Source organism: Mastigoproctus giganteus, chromosome 5 (assembly GCF_048544385.1).
Source record: "Mastigoproctus giganteus isolate SK-2022 chromosome 5, ASM4854438v1, whole genome shotgun sequence".
NCBI lineage: Eukaryota > Metazoa > Arthropoda > Arachnida > Uropygi > Thelyphonidae > Mastigoproctus > Mastigoproctus giganteus.
This window is the reverse complement of record NC_143579.1, coordinates 64,206,094-64,226,660: the sequence shown is the minus strand read 5'-3', so window position 1 is coordinate 64,226,660 and position 20,567 is coordinate 64,206,094. Positions and strand designations below refer to the sequence as shown.

At 39.0% G+C, this 20,567-nt stretch overlaps 1 protein-coding gene across 7 annotated transcripts in view; it reads left to right on the top strand.

Moving 5' to 3' along the window:
• Positions 1–20,567, top strand: part of LOC150085455 (uncharacterized) — a 1,845,429-nt gene that overhangs the window by 1,625,759 nt on the left and 199,103 nt on the right. For all 7 annotated transcript variants that reach the window (XM_090374043.1, XM_090374041.1, XM_090374042.1 and 4 more), the window contains one exon: positions 15,526–15,638. In XM_090374043.1, the coding sequence (XP_090230169.1) occupies positions 15,526–15,638 (113 nt within the window). The remainder of the gene's footprint in view (positions 1–15,525; positions 15,639–20,567) is intronic.

Sequence of the window (20,567 nt, the reverse complement as noted above, 5' to 3'; positions counted from 1 at the left end):
CAGTACATGATAATCCTCTAAACAGTGACCACTATCCACTGATCTGTAGTATTCAAACCACCCATTCCAAACAAACTGAAGCAAAAAAAAATGGAAATTTTCTAAACCAAACTGGATGAAATTTACCAGTCATGTATCTTTTGATGATGACATCATAGAGTCTTCTGCTATTGACACTGTCACCGATCAAATCACAATGCAGATACTAACAGCTGCAAAGCTGCCATGCCACAATCTCAAATAAGAAACCATCAGCATGCCAATCACTGGTAGAGTGGTGATTGTAACAAAGCGAAGAGAGAAAAAAACACAGTATGGAACACCTTCCAAAAATATCCCACTTTATTAACTTCAAGAGACAGAGCCAAAGCTCGTTATATATCCAGAGGAAGGCGAAAAAAGACTCGTGGATAAAATTTGACTCCTCGATCAACAAAGATACTGATACCCGAATAATCTGGGAAAAAATAAAGAAGCTTAAATGGTAAATATCATGTGTTGCCTTCTCCTATTATTAATTGGAACGGGAAGGAGATCTCATCTGCAGAGGAAATTGCCAATGCCTTAGGAACGGTGTTCTGTGAATTGTCTACCTCAACTGCATATCAGTCATCTTTTCAAAAAATTAAAGCTGAGGCTGAGAAAAGGAAGCTGAACTTCAAAACTACATGTCCTTTACCCTATAATGAACCACTCACAATATCTGAACTGAAAGAATCTATATATACCTCAAGAAATAGCTCTCCTGGTCCTGATGGAATCTACAATATAATGCGTCAACACCTAAATCAGAAATGACTATTGTCATTGCTAAACTTTTACAATAGGATATTCTCAGAACATATATTCCCCACTTTCTGGCAACATTCTTATATAATAGCCATACCTAAACCTTGAAAAGGTCATTCGATTGCTAACCAGCTGCCTAAGTCAGACTTTGGAAAAAGTCTGACTCAGTTCACCATCGATTCACCTGTTACCTTGAGTCCCAAAACATAATCAGTAATAATCAGTTTGGCGTTCAAAAGAATAGATCTTCCCTAGACCTCATGACAAAAGCTGAATCCACCATAAGAAATGCATTCATCAGAAATCAACATCTTGTCATGATATGTCTCGATATAGAGAAGGCCTTGATACCACATGGTGCTACGGTATCCTAAAATATCTCAATTCTATTCATTTGAGAGGCCATTTACCATATTTCATTCAAAGCTTCCTTCAGCACAGATCTTTCCAAGTTAGGTGCCGGCAGGTTTTATCTCAAACATACATACAAGAAGAAGGAGTTCCACAAGGCACCACTCTGTTTGCAATACGAATAAACAACATCACAAACAGTATTCCGACACTGCTGATTCGTATCTCTATGCATATGATCTTACCATATCCTGCCATTCTCAGAATATGAACTATATTGAGAGACATCTACAAATATCCATTAATAACATTGAATTATGGATGGCACAAAATGGATAGAAACTGCCAAGCCACAAATCTACTGCCATACATTTCTGCACCAAGTGCAGAATACATCCTGAACCTGAATTGCACTTGGCCAATCTTCCTCTGCCAGTTGTGAATAGTATTTGCTTCCTAGGGCTAATTTTTGATAAGAAGTTACACTTCCAGGAGCACATCAAATATCTAAGAACCACTTGCACAAAGAAAATGAACGTACTCGGGGTTATCTCCAGTACATCTATCTTAGGGTGCAGATCATTATACTCTGCTCCACTTATATAAGTTCCTAATTAGATCTCGGCTAGATTACGGAGCACCTGTTTATGGCTCAGCCAGGGAGAGCTGGCCCATTTTGCGCCCATCCAACATTCTTCTCTTAGGATAGCTCTAGATCTGTACAGAACATCACCAGTTCAAAGTCTTTATATTGAGGCTCATGAACCTCCACTTAGAATCAGAAGAAAGATGTTGTTGCTGAACTACTCAGCTAAGATTAAAAGCCTGTCTACTCATCTTGTTTGGCCACTACTGCATCATCCTCTGTGGAAAACTCACTATGCACATAAAGCCAGAACAAAACAGAAAGCTGGAACATTAAACTTGATAATATTCTCAGAGAATCAAAAGATCATGATCTACCTTCACACTTTATTGTGATAAATACTTTGAGCAATGGGTTAATGGTTCTATAGCAAATATTAATATCCAACAACTACATTTTGCTCACACACAAAATTATCCCCACTTTACTAAAATCTACACTGATTGTTCAAAGTCTGATGGTCAAGGAGGTGCAGCTGCTGTCTTCCCAGAATACAACTGTCTCAATGCCACTTCTCACCAAATGCAGCAGTTGTACTGCGGAGCTCCATGCCATCAAGCTCGCCTTGAAAAAGATCTCACTGCTGTCAATAAATAAAAGCATAATATATACTGGTTCACAGAGTGCTCTTTTAGCTTTGAACAGCAGTTCCACAACCTGCAATGCTTTATTAAAGCTCATAAAACATGAGCTGATACGTCTTCGTGAGCATCAGCAAACTCTTCTCTTGGATCCCAGGGCACAGTGGTATTCCAGGAAATGAATGTGCAGATGATGCTGTAAAGCATCCCTCCAGCATAGCCTCAACAAATGATCTAATCCCATATTCTGATTACTGACACAATGTACGGAGAACATGCTTGGAACAATGGACACTTCTAGGGAAAAATGCAAACAAATGTTATTTGAACTGAAACCTGAACCTCAAGTTTGGATATCTAGCCTTCGTAAAAATAGAAAAGGAGAAGTAATCTTAGTCAGAACCCGAATAGGTCATACTCACATCACACATCTCTACCTGCTTACAGGAAATGATCCTCCGCAATGTGTGCACTGCTCGCAACCTCTAACAGTAAAACATATACTTCTTGAATGTAGATTGTTCAACAATGCCCGATGAACGTCTTTCAGTATCATTTCAGATCTACAACAACCTCTGTCTCTCAATAGTATCATAGGTAAAGAAGCAAATCTTTCTCTATTTAAAACAAATTCAAATATATGACCGTTTTTAACTATTCTCCGTATATTTTTAACATAAGTGACTCGATTAATTTCGGAGGCCCAATATGGCCTAAGTAGCTTTTGCGCCAGAAAATATCACAACAACCTAGAACCTACCAAAACAGTGCAAAGAGAAGAAGTGGTACTTGCACAGGCACGAATTGGACATACATATCTGACTCACCTCCATCTAATCACAGGCAAAGATCCTCCTCAGTGTCCATACTGTTCAGAAAATTTAACAGTCAAACATATTCTGGTTGACTGCGCTCACTATAAACAGGACAGAATATCTGTCCTGTTTTCCCTGAGAAATCTACAAGAACGAATGACATTACAACATATTATTGGAGATGATGCAAACATCAACGAGTTTTTCTCTTCCTGAAAATAATTGGTCTATACGATAAATTCTAAAATATCTCTGTAAACAAAACCAAGTGATTATGCCTAAATTTTGTTTTTAGCATTTTTCTGTGAATAGGCGCATTATACCCACAGCAGCTTATGTGCCGTTAAACCTCCATAACACACACACACACACACACACACACACTTCTCCAATGGAGCCTTTCTCTCATGGCTATTCCCAGCCTTGTGTTGTTGGGCATTGCAAGAATGCAATTTGGGATGATCTGTATAACTTATTTTCCTTGGTCGGATTGCTGTTTCAAAACTTCTGATGTCGGCGTTTTCTCAGATCGTGTCAGTGAAATTATTCTTGTAGGAATGGAATCCTTTATTCCACACTCCACTTTAAAATCTTGTCCTTTATCTAACACAATAAATGTGCTAACAGCCTTAGCACAATAAATGTGCTAAGGCTGTTCAAGAGAAGAATGTGCATATCTTAATTGGCTTGTTTCCAATTCTTCAGTTTCATTTTCTGCCTACACCAAAGCTCGCAACAGTTATTAAGGTTGTAAAGCAGTTATTAATCAGTCCAAACTAAATATTGAACAGGCTGAGAGTGTGGAAAACTTGCTTCTTGCCCTAGTGGTGGCCGAGCATTCTGGTCTCTTGTCGGAGCTATTGGCCGCCACTTTTGCCCATTTCTGCTCAAACCTCTGTCAAAACCAGATGGTTCTGTTCTCTTGTCACTTCAGCCAAGGATAAAGCTGACCTTCTAGCATCCCATTTTTCTTCCAATGCATGTATTAATGATCTTGGGAAAACACCTCCCACCATTCCCAACAAGCTCCATTCAATGCCTCCTGTGGTCTTCCATTAAAAGGATGTCAGAAGGACTTTGACGAATCTTGATGCTCAGAAAACTCCAGCTCCTGATGGTATTTCTCCACTTGTTCTCAAAACTTGTGCTACAGAACTTATGTTCTTTGCCACCTTTTATCACTTTCTTATTCCAAAGGTGTTTTTCCTTCTGCTTGGAAATTTACTCATATCCAGCCAGTTCCTAAAAAGGGTGACAAATCCCTCCCATCCAATTATCATCCCATTGCAATTACTTCTACTCTTTCTAGAGTAATGGAGAAATCAATTAACCACCAACTCTTAAACTATCTAGAAACCTTCTATCTGATCAACGATCGCCAGTATGGATTCTGTCAGTGTCTATCCACTGGTGCTATTCTGGCTTATGTTACTCATTTATGGACAAATTCAATGGAAATGTTTGGTGAAACACAAGCAGTTGCCCATGACATCTCAAAGGCTTTTGATCATGTTTGGCATAAAGGTCTTCTAAACAAGCTTCCATCTTATGGTTTTCCAACTGTTTTTGTAATTGGTTATCCAGTTTTCTCTCACTGAGGGTGATGGTAGATGGCGCTCTGTGTTCTAACTTCTCTACTAATGCTGGTTCCGCCAAGGTTCAGTTCTTTCCCCCACTCTTTTCCTCTTGTATATTTAATGACCTTCTTCCATTGACTGGAAATCCTATTTATAGTTTTGCCAATGATAGCACATTGCATTCCACTTTCCATTTTGAGAAAACTTGCCCTGCTCAATCAGCTTCAACTTCTCGAAAATCTGCTACCAATTCCTTAAATGCCGATCTCCATATAATTCTCCAGTGAGACAAAGACAACTTAGTTGATTTCAATCCTTCTAAAACTCAGTCTTGTCTTATATCTTGCAAAATGGATTCTTTTGCTCCTATGTTTATCTTTGGTGACACGCTGATTTCTAGGCAAGTTGATATATCTCTTTTGGGGATTACCCTGACTTCTAATCTCTTTTGGCACAAGCACATTACAAATATTTCTTCCTCTGCATCTAAAAAAACTTGGTTTTCTCTTTCGCTCTCACCATTACTTTTCTTCCAAACAGCTGTTCACTCTACAAATCACAAATCCACCCTTTCGTGCAACATTATTCCCACATATGGTTCGGTGTCCCCCAAAACCTCTCTCAGGCTTCTAGATTCCATTCAGAAGAGAGCAGTTAGGCTAATTAATGACTCATCTCTAACAGAGTCTCTCCACTCACTGTCTCATAGACATACTGTTTCTGCTGCATCCCTTTTCTACAGATACTTCCATGGGCACTGTTCTTCTGAATTGGCTTCTATATTTCCTGTTCTCTCTTTCAAAACAGTCCGAACACGTGCTGCCACCAGCCAACATCCATTTACTGTCCAACTTCAAACTCACAGAACCAACTTTTCATCTATCTCGTTTATTTATTCAGCTGCATTTTTCTGCAACAACCTTCCTTCATGCATATTTCCTGAAAATTACAGTCTGTAGCAGTTCAAGTCTGCTATAGACTGTAATTCAAAAATAGAATGTCAAAAATATCTTCTCTCGTGTTCTGAACCTCGAACCCCAGCACGGTACTAAGTACTATAGGTTCTAATACCTCTAGTGTTTGGGGTTTTCATTAAAAAAAAAAAAAAAAAAAAAAGAAAGCACTTTACTAGATCAGAAGGAGAAGTTACCTTCTTTTTTTTTCTTCTCTTAATTTTTTGCTTTATTACTAACCCACTACTACTTGGTCACAAAGGTGGCACTGTTCCTGCCTCCATGTGGTCGGGTCAGCTACCTGGATGGGAAAAGCTCTCCCTTCCAGGGCAAAATGTAGCAATCATTTCCTAAAACCTAGAAATCCATTGGGTGCATAGATGAGACCCTCAGGGTGAAAACAATCAGAGTCTGATTTTGTTGCAGCCAAACGTGCAAAAGACTGACGTAGCCAAAATCAGAACTCCAACTCTTCCTTATCATTCACTCAACCAAAGAACAACCTATTCGCAAACTCTTGCCATTTCTAGTGCAAAAATGCCTTTCTAGGCATTTTTGTCATACAGTTTGTCACTTAAGATCAGGAAACTTACTGGTTGAAGTTGCCACTGCTCTACAGTCTGAGTAACTACTAAACCTAGCCGACCGGGCTAGCCAGGTGGGTAAAGTGCCTGCCTGGCAACCCAAAGGTCGTGGGTTCAGATCCTGCCTCAGGGTTGATTCAAAGTACTGCAAAAACCTTGGGAGGTGCATTATGGCCACAGAAGCCGATGCTCCAACTACCAAAAAAAAAACTACTAAACCTAAAAACTTTTGGTGGAACTTCCGTTATCATTTCACCTCAAATTTCCCTGAATACATCAAGAGGCATCATCATGACCTCATGACAGTATCAGATGAAGAACTACGAGATCAAGGAGTAATCAATGTAAGAATAATAATGACAAAAAAGACGGCATACCAGTTCCTACTCAGAACATAATACTCTTTCAATAACCCAAAATCACGAACAGCGATCAAAGCAGGTCATCTTAGTTGCCATGTTAAATCATATATTCCAAACCCCTTATGCTGCTACAAGTGCCAGAAGTTTGAGCACTCACAAACAATCTGCAGAGTAGCAGCTGCTTGTGCCATACATGGATCCACGGCGCATACAAACAAATTGTGGTAATCAGTTGATATAGATGGACAGTGCACTGTTGAGTCAGTTTGGTGGGACATAAGCACTGTGAAAGCAAAAATAAGAGTAGGAATGTGTTATAGGACTATAACATATGACTCGAATGAGTACAACAAATAATTGTACAGAGAAATAGAGTGGGCTACTAAATCAGAATGTCTTATAATGGGGGATTTTAACTTCCCAGATATTGACTGGAACTTGTGGGTTGTTCACACACACTAGCAAGACTTTTGTGGATTTATTGGATGATTTTTTTCTGCAGCAGCATGTTCGAGAGGCAACCAGAGAGGGTAATACTCTTGATCTGGTTATCAGCAGTAATCATTTGTGTATGCAGATATATGCAGAATTTGCAGATAAAGGAACCACTAGGTGGCAGTGATCACAGTGTATTGATGTGGGATTTACTTAAAGATATAATTATCATTAGGGGTAAAGGAAAGGGTTTTTGCTTCCATAAAGGTGACTACAGTGGTCTCAGACAGTTTTTAAATTCTGTACAGTGGGGCCAACTGATGATGTTACCAACAGCAAATTCTAAGTGGGAAGCAGTCAAGGAATTAATCATGGAAGCTACTAAACGTTTCATACCTATTATGAAATATTGTTCAAGGTTTAGGTCTAAATGGTTGTCAAATGAACTAATGAGACTTGTGGTAGAGAAGAAAAATGCATGGCAGATATAAGCTAGTCTGTAATCAAGTCACAAAGGAGGTTAGGCAGGCGAAGGCAGATTATGAAAAATCTTTGGCAAAGGATGCTAAGAAAAACAGTAAGGATTTCTTAGTTATATAAACTCTAAAATTAAGGGGATGAATCAGATTGGTCCACTTGATATTGATGGTTCGACTGTTGATGATCCTGCTCAGATAGCAAACAAACTGAATGAGTACTTTGCATCTACATTCACAGATGAGTAGTTATTAAGGATTAAAAATGCATGTTTAACATTTACAAATGCTAAGTACTGCATATGGGTAGAAGTAACCCCAGAGGAACATACCAACTGTGTGGTACTACACTTAGGGTGATAGAAAATGAAAAAAACCTGGGAGGAATTGTGCAGTCAGATATGAAGTTTTCTGAAAAGTGCAGACAGGATGCAAGAGCAGGTCATGGGGTTTTGTCAATGATATACAGGAATTTTGCTAGCAGGGAGAAGTAGGTGATTGTCCCTATGTATAAGACAGTGGTTTGGCCACGCCATGAGTACTGCGTACAGGTCTGGAGGCCTCATTTTAGGAAGGATTTAGATTTGCTTGAGCATGTACAGAGAAGGGCAACAAGATTGGTGATGGGAATGACGGGATCCTCTTACGAAAAGAGGCACAAGTTCAGGAAATTGTAGTAGCTGGAGACTAGGCACCTGCGAGGTGATCTGATTGAGGTGTATAAGGCCTTGAATGGGTTAGCACGCTGAATTCTGATAGGATTATTCCACTTGTTCAGATTACGAACCTAAGGGGCCATAATTTCAAATTGAGGAAAGACATCTGTAGAATAGATGTGCAGAAATTTGCCTTTAGCCAGTGGGTGGTTAATTGCTGGAACAAACTTCCATCTGTCGTTGTGGAAGTTGATAGGTTAAGTAAATTTAAGGAGGAACTGGAGAGACATTTAGAGGGAATGGTGGTATGAATTTTTTTTTTTTTTTTTGGCTGATGCTACATAAGCTCATGCTTGCTTTCTTGCATCACATGCCACGATTACTGCTACTACTACTCTTTCAATAACCCAAAATCACCAATATCGATCAAAGCAGGTTACCTTAATTGCCGTGTTAAAGCATATATTCCAAACCCCTTATGGAGCTACAAGTGCCAGAAGTTTGGTCACCAGACAGTCTGCAGAGTAGCAGCTGCTTGTGCCACATGTGGATCCAGTGCGCACACAAACACTGAATGTATGGCTACAACACCTAGTTGTCCAGACTGCAGAGAAGCACATTCGGCATATTCAAAGGAGTGTCCCCTCTGGAAATGTGAAAAACACGTACAGCGATACAAAACTGAACACAATATCACCTACCAAGAAGCCAAAAAATCTTTACCAGCCCTGAATACTAATGAACCAACCTATGCTCAAGCAACCAAAAGACAAAGATCGATTGCAACCCAAACTGTTGTAACCATACCACCAAGCGGATCACTATCTCAGTGGGTAAGGTCAGTATTGGCCACTGTACCAGTAAACCAAACTACTATCAAACAAAGTAAAGCCATAAATACTCCAATTACTGTACAACCAGCCTCCCCACAGAAAAACACAAAAGTAACTACTAGTCCTGATGCAAACCAAACAGGTTGGATGGACTTAGAAGATCACTCATAGCAAAAGGAGCACGTTCTAGAACTATTCATTCACAAGGGTATGCACTGGAAAACCATACTTTCCAGGCCCCTACTGCCATGCATTTCTAGTGATCAGGCAATTTCTCTGCAGTTAGAAAGCGATTCCTAAAGTGAAAGGGTGTTAGAGTGATTGATTGCCAGCGATACGGAAAAGGTTAATTTATGAAGAGGTTTTCATATATTAACATCCACCAACTACATATTCCTCACACAGAATTATTTCCATTTTACTGAGATCTACACTGATGGTTCAAAGTTAGGCAATGAAGTGAGAGCATCTGCTGTTTCCCTAATATTACTGTTTCTATCTCTCTTACAGCCAAATGCAACAGTTATACTACTGGGTCACGTGCCATTAAGCTTGTCCTAGAAATATTTCACACTTTTCAGTTCAAGAAAGCATAATATATACTGACTTAGAGGCCGTGAATACCAAGCGTTTCTAGTGATCGGGCGATTTCAACTAATCTATTTATGCTTGGTCACTAGGTGCTGCTCCTGCCTCCCTGTAGTGCAGCCAGAAACCTGGCAGGAAAAGCTCTCACTCCCAGGGCTAAAAGGAGCAAAAATGAATGACCCAAACATTACAACGACAGATCTCAAAGATCTTACTCCTTTGAGTCGGAAATATGAGAACAATCAGACTATTACAACTAAAACGCAAAAAAAGGATGTGACATCACTTAATGCACCTACAATTATTGTCTTTCATTCTACGACAGAACAGCCATTAGGAAAACTGTCGCAATTTGTCATCCAGAAAAGTTTAGAAAGTGTGGCTGGAACACCAAAAAATGTTAAGCGACTAAAATCAGGCAACATTCTAGTCAAGACAGCAAATGCCAAACATGCAGAAAGACTGCTTCAAATGAAAACATTTGGTGGAATCCCAGTAAAGGTCTCCCCCTGTAATACGCTAAATACATCGAAAGGAGTAATTTCTGAATGGGTCCTTATCAGTGTCTCTAAAGAAGAAGAAATTAAAAATGAACTTGAAGATCAAGGCATTATAGCTGTGAGAAGGATTAAAATTACTAGAGATGGGACATTATTAACTGGAATGGGAAGGAGATCTCCTCTCCTGGAGAGATTGCCAATGCCTTAGGAACTGTGTTCTGTGAATTATCTGCCTCAAGCGCATATCAACAGTCTTTCCAAAAAATTAAAGCCAAAACTGAGAAAAGGAAACTGAACTTCAAAGCTACATGCCATTTACCCTATAACAAACCATTAACAATATCTGAACTGAAAGAAGCTATATATACCTCAAGAAACAGTGCTCCTAGCCCTGACGGAATTTACTATATAATGCTTCAACATCTCAATCAGAAATCACTATCTTTATTGCTTAAACTTTATAATCAGATATTCTCAGAACATATATTCCCGACCTCCTGGCGACATTCTTAAATAATAGCTATACCGAAACCTGGAAAGGATCACTTGATTCCACACAATTATAGACCAATTTCTCTAACCAGCTGCCTGAGTAAGACTTTGGAAAAAATGGTTCACCATCGACTCACCTGGTACCTTGAATCCGAAAACATAATCAGTAATAATCAGTTTGGTTTTTGAAAGAATAGATCTTCCCTAGACCTCATGACAAAAGCTGAATCAATCTTAAGGAATGCATTCATTAGAAATCAACATCTCGTCATGATATGCCTTGATATAGAGAAGGCTTTTGATACCACATGGTGATACGGCATCCTAAGAGATCTCCATTCTATTCATATGAGACGGCACTTAGTCTATTTTATTCAAAGCTTTCTTCGAAACAGGTCTTTCCAAGTTAAGTACCGGCAGGTTTTATCTCAAACATATATACAAGAAGAAGGAGTCCCACAGGGCTCTGTTCTAAGTGCCACTGTTCTCACTACAAATAAACAATATCATAAACTGCATTCCAAACACCGTTGACTCGTATCTCTATGCGGATGACCTTACCATATCCTGCCATTCCCAGAGTATGAACTATATCGAGAGGCATCTACAAATATCCATAAACAACATTGAATTATGGATGGCACAAAATGGATACAGACTATCAAGCCACAAATCTACAGCCATACATTTCTGCACAAAGCACAGAATGCATCCTGAACCTGAGTTGCACTTGGCCAATCACCCTATACCAATCGTAAAGAGTATTCGTCTCCTAGGGCTAATTTTTGATAAGAAATTAAATTTCCAGGAGCACATAAAATATCTAAGAACCACGTGCGCAAAGAAAATGAATATACTGCAGGTAATCTCCAGTACATCTTGGGGTGCAGATCGCTATACCCTGCTCCACTTATATAAGTCCCTAATTAGATCTTGGCTAGACTACGGAGCACCTGTTTATGACTCAGCTAGGGAAAGCACCTTAGCGCGTCTTGTGTCCATCCAATATTCGTCTCTTAGGATAGCCCTAGGTGCATACAGAACATTAGTTCAAAGTCTTTACTCCACTTAACATCAGAAGAAAAATGTTGCTGATGAATTACTCAGCTAAAATGAAAAGCCTGCCTACTCATCCTGTTTGGCCACTCCTGCATGATCCTCTGTGGAAAACCCACTATACAAATAAACCCAGAACAATTCAGCCTGTTGGTATCAGACTGCAGATTTTAGCAGAAAGCTGTAACATCCAATTTGATAATATCCTCAGAGAATCAAAAGATCCAGATCCCCCATGGTCTACCTTCACACTTTCTTCTCATGAATACCTTGAGCAATGGGGTAAAAGTTCCATAGCAATGATTAACATTCAACAACTACATTATGCTCATACACAAAAGTACCCCAAATTCACCAAGATCTATACTGATGGTTCAAAGTCTGACAATCAAGTGGGTGTAGCTGCTGTCTTCCCTAATTCAACTATCTCGTTTTCACTTCCAGTCGAATGTAGCAGTTATACCGCTGAGATTCATGCCATTATGCTTGCTCTGAAAAATATCTCACTGCTGTCAATAAATAAAAGTATAATATATACTGATTCACAAAGTGCTATTTTAGCTTTGAAAGGCATTTCCTCACCTAACAATCCTTTATTAAAACTCATAAGACATAAGCTGATACAGCTTCATGAGCATCAACAAACTGTTATCTTTTCTTGGATCCCTGGCCACAGTGGTATTCCAGGAAATGAATGTGCAGATGATGCTGCAAAGCATCCTTCCAATATAGCCTCAACAAATGATCTAGTCCCATATCCTGATTATAGACACAAAATACAGAGAACATGCATGGAACAATGGACACTTCTTTGGAAAATGCAAAAAAATAACAAGCTATTTCAAATAAAACCTGAACCACAATTATGGACTTCTAGCCTTCATAAAAATAGAAAAGAAGAAGTAATCTGAGCCAGAATCCGAATAGGTCACACTCACCTCACCCATCTATATCTGCTTACAGGGAAGGATCCTCCTCAGTGTGCAAACTGCTCACAACCACTTACAGTAAAACATATACTTCTTAAATGTCGCTTGTTTAACAATGCCTGACGAATGGCTTTTAGTTTCATCTCAGATCTGCAACAACCTCTGTCTGTAGATAGCATTATAGGTAAAGAATCAAATCTCTCTGAATTATTTCTCTATTTAAAACAAATTCAAATGTATGATCATTTCTAACTGCTGTACAAGCAGTTCCTGTATGTAAAGTCAATTTATTTGGGAGGTGCAATATGGCCTAAGTTGCCCTTGCACCAGAAAACACCACAAAAACAACAACAATAGAGATGGGACACTTACCCCAACCAGAAATATAATATACTGATGTTTAGCACTCCTAAACCAACTACATATGTGAAGGCCGGATATCTAAATAGTAACATCAGACCATACGTTCCGAATCCTCTCCATTTCTTTAAATGTCAAAAATATGGTCATTCACAAATGGCATGCAATCGTGTTGCCATCTTTTCCAGCTGCGGGTCTCAGGAGCACAGCAATCAGAACTGTTCAGCTGAGAAACCGATATCCAAACTGCAAGGGAGACCATTCTGCCTATTCCAAGAACTCTGAATATTGGAAAAGGGAAAAGCAGATTCAGTGGTATAAAGTGGAATGTTCTGTCACATACCAAGAAGCTAAGAGAACTGTACTGCCGACTACCTTAAACAGACCTTCCTATGTGCAGGTCATAACAAATCGGCATACAATAGAAACCCAAACAGATTATAAAATTCCTCCAAAGAAGTCAATCTCAAACTGGGCAAGAGCACTACTACAACGTCCCAGCCAAAACATCAAGAGAAACTCACCAACACACCACTTTCCATACCTCCCGATATAAAATATTCAGAAACGAAAGCTCCTCAAGGAAATCGTAATGTCATAAGTCAATTGAACAAGTGGAGACAGAAGCGACCAATCAAGCAGACAAATCAATAGTAGAGATTTTTGCGGAAGAAGAGATGGATACCAGAAAGCCATATTTCCCCAAAAAGGGAAAACCTACAAGTGAAAGATTTAAAACAGCATCTAGGAAACAGTCCACCAAAAACCTCTCCAAAACCAAATAATGAAAACCATAATCCAGTGGAACTGTAGAGGACTCTGCATTAATATAGGCAATACATACGATCTAATTGCACAGTATGCACCACTGTCTTTGCTTACAAGAAACCGACCTCAAGACTCTACCTTAATAAAGAACTAGCCGACCAGGATAGCCAGGTGGGTAAAGCGCTTGCCTGGGAACCCAAAGGTCGTGGGTTCGATTCCCGCCTCGGGCTTGGATCAAAGTACTGCAAAAACCTTGGGAGGTGCATTATGGCCACAGAAGCAGATGCGCCAACAACTACCAAAAAAAATAAATAAATAAAAATAAAGAACTATACAGCATATCGAATTGACCGAGTAACAGGCGGCACAACCCATGGTAAATTGGCAATAGTAGTAAATTCTTGCAATCCTTCTCAGATTGCCCAGCTAAACACAACCCTTGAAGCGGTTGCAGTATGCGTAGCCACTAGATCCCTAATAACACTAATAACAATTTATGTTCCACCAAACCAAGATTTATTATAACAGGACTTAGAAGACATGGTAATGCAGTTACTTACTCCCTTCTGTATATTAGGCTACCTCAACAGACATAGCGCTGTGTGGGGTAACACAACCATAGATCAGAGAGGAAAACAAATTGAAAAAAAGATAGAAGAGAATGATTTAACTTTGTTGAACGGTGGCACACACACATATACACATCTTCCATCAGGAAATACTACCGCTATAGACCTGTGTGATGTTCTGCAATACTTGATTGGTCAGTGCACGGTGATCCTCTGAGCAGCGATCACTAACCAGTAATCATCATCGTGGCATTAAGAACCACATGCAAGTCACATAAAACTCCCAATTGGAAAATAAATGAAACAGATTGGGAAACTTATAAATCATTTGCAAAACTAAATGTTGATACTGTCAAGCACAAACCATTAGATGCAGCAATACAATATGCAACAAATAAAATAATTGAAACTGCTGAACACTGTCCCAAAAACATTGTCTCACTTTCCAACACAACCAAAATCATGGTGGAATGCAGAACGTGCGCAGGCTAAGAAAGAGCGAAACCAAATCTGGAATACTTTTTGAAGATATTCTACTTTAGAGAACCTCATATTATTATTATTATTATTATTAGCTGTATGGTGCAAGGAAGCCTGAGGCTTATGCTGCACCAGCCAAAAAAAAAAAAAAAAAAACTCCTGAGTTACCCTGAGAGAGAGAGTCAAAAGTAGAAGGGAATCACCAAGAAAGCGAAGAATGATGATATCCTACTCACAACCCTGGGTGTGCCAAGCCGTATTCACCAGATGTGAGCCCCTGGGGTTCAAGAAGGCACGGGCAAGAGCCAGATATATTAGGCGAGCCAGTAGGAAAGCATCCTGGATAAAATTTGCATGTACATTAACAAGTTCCACACCATCTAAAACTGTCTGGAATAAAATTAACAAAATGAATGGCAGATACCAGATTACTCCAACTCCGATCCTAAACTGGAATGGACAAGTCACTGCAGAGCCATCAGAAATAGCCAATGCACTGGGCAAAACCTTTGCCAGAATATCAGCAACCACTTTGTATACTCCTAGTTTTCAAATATACAAGCCACTAGTATTCTTAATCTTTCTTATTTTTAAACTATATAACTTTTTATCTCTTTTTATAAACATATTCTGGATCTTATTAAAATTACATCTTTATTAATCATTGTTATTGTTTTTATTCTTATTACATTACAGTAAATAGTTATTTGCTTTTGTTTTTACAGAATTTCCAACCAGCCGTCTTGAAATGGAACGTGTTGCTGAAATCTTTGATCGTAATGGTGATGGCTATATTGATCATAAAGAATATTTAGAGACATTACGTCCAGATAGAGAGGTAAGCTAACTACTGTTAATGATCTTACAAATAAAATTGTTTAAGAATTCATTATTATCATTTATAAAATTAGGTTTTGTATTTCCTCCTTTCATAATCTTGAGTGTCTAGTGATACAAGTGATCTATACCAATAAATTATCAGTGGTCTTTTATATATATGTGTATTCTCATATTGTGAAAGATTTCATGTGTGATGTAATGGAATGACACCTCTAATAATATAACTTTGATTAGTTCAAATGCTGTAGACATGTTCAGGGCCAGATTTACATATAAGCTAAACAAACTACTACAGCTTAGGGCCTCATATTATAAGAGGCCTTGTGCTCCACCTTGAAAAATCCTTTTTTAATATTGTCACAAGTGAACTACAAGAGAGAGAAAAAAAGCTTCATACATGTTTTACCTTAGAGCTGCAACAAGTTTAAATCTGGCCTTAGACATGATACTTGAGCACTAATTTATATCTAATATGTTAATGTATTACTTACACACACACACACACACACACACACAGTTATTTTTGTGTTTATTTGTTGTAAGCCCGTATACCCATGGTATATACTTGGACATCGTCCAAGTAGTGTTGGCATTCGAGGTGAGCGGACGCACTTAGTCAGGGCTCCTCAGTTAAGTGGTTTACTTTTGGAGAGTGCTTTTTAAATATTTGATTTATGTAGATATTGTTGGATTATTTTGTTATAGGTTTTCCTGTAACAGTTTGATTTTAATAATATTATAGATATAATTTTTTAAAGTTAACTTTCATTGATATTTATTTAATTTTATAATGGTAGTTACGAGATCTGCCTTAAACACGTCACAGGGTATCGTGACTCACACGGAAATAGCCGATGGCGATTTACGGGTGAGTAATGATTTAATCCGTTGTGGAACCTGTGGAATGTTTTCGAAGGTCGACCTGGTGACTAATCCTACCTCACCAGGGGATTCTTTTCTTTTTGATCGATGTAAGGAGTGCACCGATCTTAAATTACAATTTGGTGCACTGATGGAACAATTTGAGTCCCTGAAAAAATGGGTGCTTGCCCTCGAGAATAATGCATCTACTCTGGTTAAAAAGGACATTGTTTTATTAGGAGACTCCATTGTCAGGGAAACGGGGAATATTTTTTGTAATAAGAATAGGTGGAGTAGAACCAGGGTATGTCTGCCGGGAGCAACTATTGATGATGTCACCAACAGATTGTCAGATTTTAAAGGGGGTAAAGAGAATATTATTATTCATGTGGGGACTAATGATACTAAACGTACACGATCTGATGATTTGTTGGAAAAATACAGGACCATGCTGAGGAAATGCTGCGAGCTAGGCCACAATGTCTGTGTCTGCAATTCTGCCCAGACACGATAGGAGGGATTATATGTTAAGAGCCTTGTGGATTAACTCAAGACTTGAAGGAATCTGCAAGGCTTTAGGGGGGAAATTTCTATCAGCATGGCCCACACTTGTAGGTAAAAGGAATTTGTTTTGTAGAGACGGGATACACTTAAACAAAGGTGGTGCAAAAGTTTTTGCCAGTATTATTGAGGATACCTTAAAGGTTCAGGGAAACTGCTAGTTAGGGTGATGTGGATAATACTGACACGCGTTTATCTGATAATATGGGTCAAAGTAACTCTTGCACATACCTTAAGAGTTCTTATCTGTTACCCCAACTGGACGTATTATCTAGATGTTCTGGGAGCAGAAACGTTTCACGTGAGCGGGTAGCTAATATCAGGGAAGAGAGCCTAAAAAACTTCAAGGGTTGTTAAATATACAAGAACAATAAATCTTAATTGTTTATACAGTAACGTTAGAAGTGTCGTCAATAAAATGAGCGAATTCGAACTGCTGGTTAAAACAAGTAACGCGGACATAATAGGGCTTACAGAGACGTGGTGCCACCCGGAAATTGGGGATGATGAGTTTAAGTACGTCTTGTATAATGTATTTAGGAAGGATAGGGTAGATAGAAGGGGTGGTGGGGTAATGCTTCTTATCAGAAGCAGCCTGAGTGCGACGATAGCTTTCCCGGATTCAGACATTTCACATGCTAGTATAGAGTCTGTATGGTGTGAGATAGTTGGAAACAAAGGTATAATGCGAGTAGGAGTAATCTACAGACCAGGTGATTGTGAAGATTATGACAAAAGCCTCTACATGCAAATGGAATGGGCAAGTAAGCGTCAATGCCTTATTATGGGTGATTTCAATTTGCCTCTAATTGATTGGAGTAAATGGGAAGGAAACTCGACATGGGGAACAAAATTTTTAAATCAACTAGATGACTGTTATTTGTATCAACATGTCAGGGAAAGTACTAGAGAAAAGAATATCCTAGACCTCATCATCACACATGAATCAGATGACATAATAGGGCTGACAGTAGAGGAACCAGTAGCAGGAAGTGATCACGGAGTTCTACGGTGGATGATGACGAGAGAGGTAGCAGAAGTAAAAGGCAAAGGAATGGGTTTTAATTTCAGAAAAGGAAATTACGATGCCTTAAGGTACTACATGGCCTCTATTAACTGGGTAGATATCGTGCAGAAAATGAATACATTTGAACTGTGGTACGCTTTTAAAACATTAATCACAGATGCCTTGAATGCATATATACCATTAAAAAAATACTCCACGAGGAGAGTTCCAAGTTCGATGAATAGTGAATTTGCACATTACTTGAGCAGAAAAAGGTGGCATGGAAAGGGTACAGAGCAATAAAAAGTACTGAAGCCTATAACAGCTACAAGGTGATGTGTAATAGAGCCACAGAAAAGGTTCGACAGGCAAAGGCAGTTTATGAGAAATCACTAGCAAACAGAGCAAAGAGGGGGGGATAAAGAATTCTTCACATATATAAATGCCAAGAAGAGCAGGACAAACCAGATCGGACCTTTACGTAAGGGAAAGGGGATAGTATTAAATACACCAGCTGCCGTTGCACATGAACTCAACAGTTATTTTGCATCGATATTTACAAATGAAAAACCTTTTGTGGCAATGGGAAATTGTGGGAGCGAAGTTAAAAAATATGTAATCAATGATATTGAAATTTCGCAAGATTATTTAATGAAAAAACTTTCGAGCCTACAGACCAGTAAGGCTCCTGGAGTTGATGGAATATACCCTATAATCTTGAGGGAAATGGACCATAATCTGCCACGCTGGTCCAGTGCGGGTTCCCTCAACATGAATTGTTGAGGAGGCTTCCATCCTGCAGTGGGTTGATAATGGCTGCACTTTACTTTTTTTTTTTTTTTTTTTACCCTATAATCTTAAGGGAGTCGGCAAGCGAGTGCATTGAACCATTGAGGCTAATTATGCGAGCATCACTAGACTCTAGGGAGATTCCCTTGGATTCGAAAAATGAAAATGTATCTCCCATTCATAAGGGTGGCTCTAAAAGTGAAGTTGGAAATTATCGACCTGTCAGTCTGACTTCAGTAGTAGGAAAAATCATGGAGGCAATGATAAAGGGTGGAATTCAGGATCATTTGGATCGAATTGAAATTCTCAAGGATACTCAGCATGGTTTTGTAAAGGGAAAATCATGTTTAACAAATCTGGTTCGCTATTTCAAAAGGGTCACTCACGAGCTGGATTTAGGGAATAATTTCGACATTGTTTATTTAGATTTCAGCAAAGCTTTTGACTCAGTCCCACATGAGCAGTTGCTTTATAAGCTGGAACAGGTTGGAATCACTGGGAAAATCCTTAGATGGATAGAAGGATGGCTTCAGGGCATCCTTCTATCCATTAGTAGTTAATGATCACTGTCAAGCTGAGCTTCTTCAGAGAGACCTAGATAGACTTCAGGAATGGTCAGAAAAATGGCAGCTATGCTTTAATCCAACAAAGTGTAAGGTTATTACACCTGGGAAACAGTAATCCCAAAATAACTTATTCACTTGGTGGAGTTCAACTAAACCCAGTACTGGAGGAAAGGGACTTGGTTGTTACGATACGGTTGGACATGAAATTCTCTGAGCATTGTAAACAGGTTGCAAGGAAGGCCCATGGTGTCCTATCGATGATCTATCGAACTTTTGCAAGTAGAGATAGGGACGTGAAAATCCCATTATATAAGGCTTATGTTAGACCACACTTGGAATACTGTGTTCAAGTATGGAGACCGCACCTAAAGAAAGACATCAAGCTTCTTGAAAGGGTGCAAAGAAGGGTAACTCGCCTGTTGAGATCGGCAAAAGGGCGTCCTTATGAAGAAAGACTTCGAATATGTGGGTTGCAGAGTTTGGAAACTAGACACCTTAGAGGAGATTTGATTGAGGTGTTTAAGGCTCTGAGAGGCATCAGTAAAATGAATGAGTACGAAATTTTCAAGATTATAAATGATGCTAGAACTAGGGGACATAAATTCAAGTTACGGGGAGAAATGTTTAGATTGGACTGCAGGAAGTTTTATTTTAGCCAGCGAGTTATAAATTACTGGAATAAGTTGCCTTCATGGGTGGTAGAGGCCGACGGTTTGGGGAAATTCAAAGGTCATCTGGTAAGGTAAGGGAAGTACTTTCAGGTAAGGGAAGCGCATAGGATGATAGGTTTAATTTTTTTTTTTATTAATTATTATTATTTATTTTTTTTTTTGTTTTTATCATTGTTTTGTTCGGATTTTTTTTTTTTTTTTTTGGCTGATGCAGCATAAGCCATAGGCTTTCTTGCACCATGCAGCCATTACTGATACTATATACTACTTTCTTTTATTGTTTCCTAATCTGTTGACTTCTCCAGTTGCTTGGTTATTAGGTAGCACTTCTGCCTCTCCATGGTAGGACCAGAAACCCAGAAGGAAACCTTCCAGGGCTAAACCCCTCTACGTGGGCATCTGTACGTGGTGAGGGGATCTCCCAGTGATGCTGCTGGTTTTCCAGATTAGCATCACTGGGATGTAACGCTCAT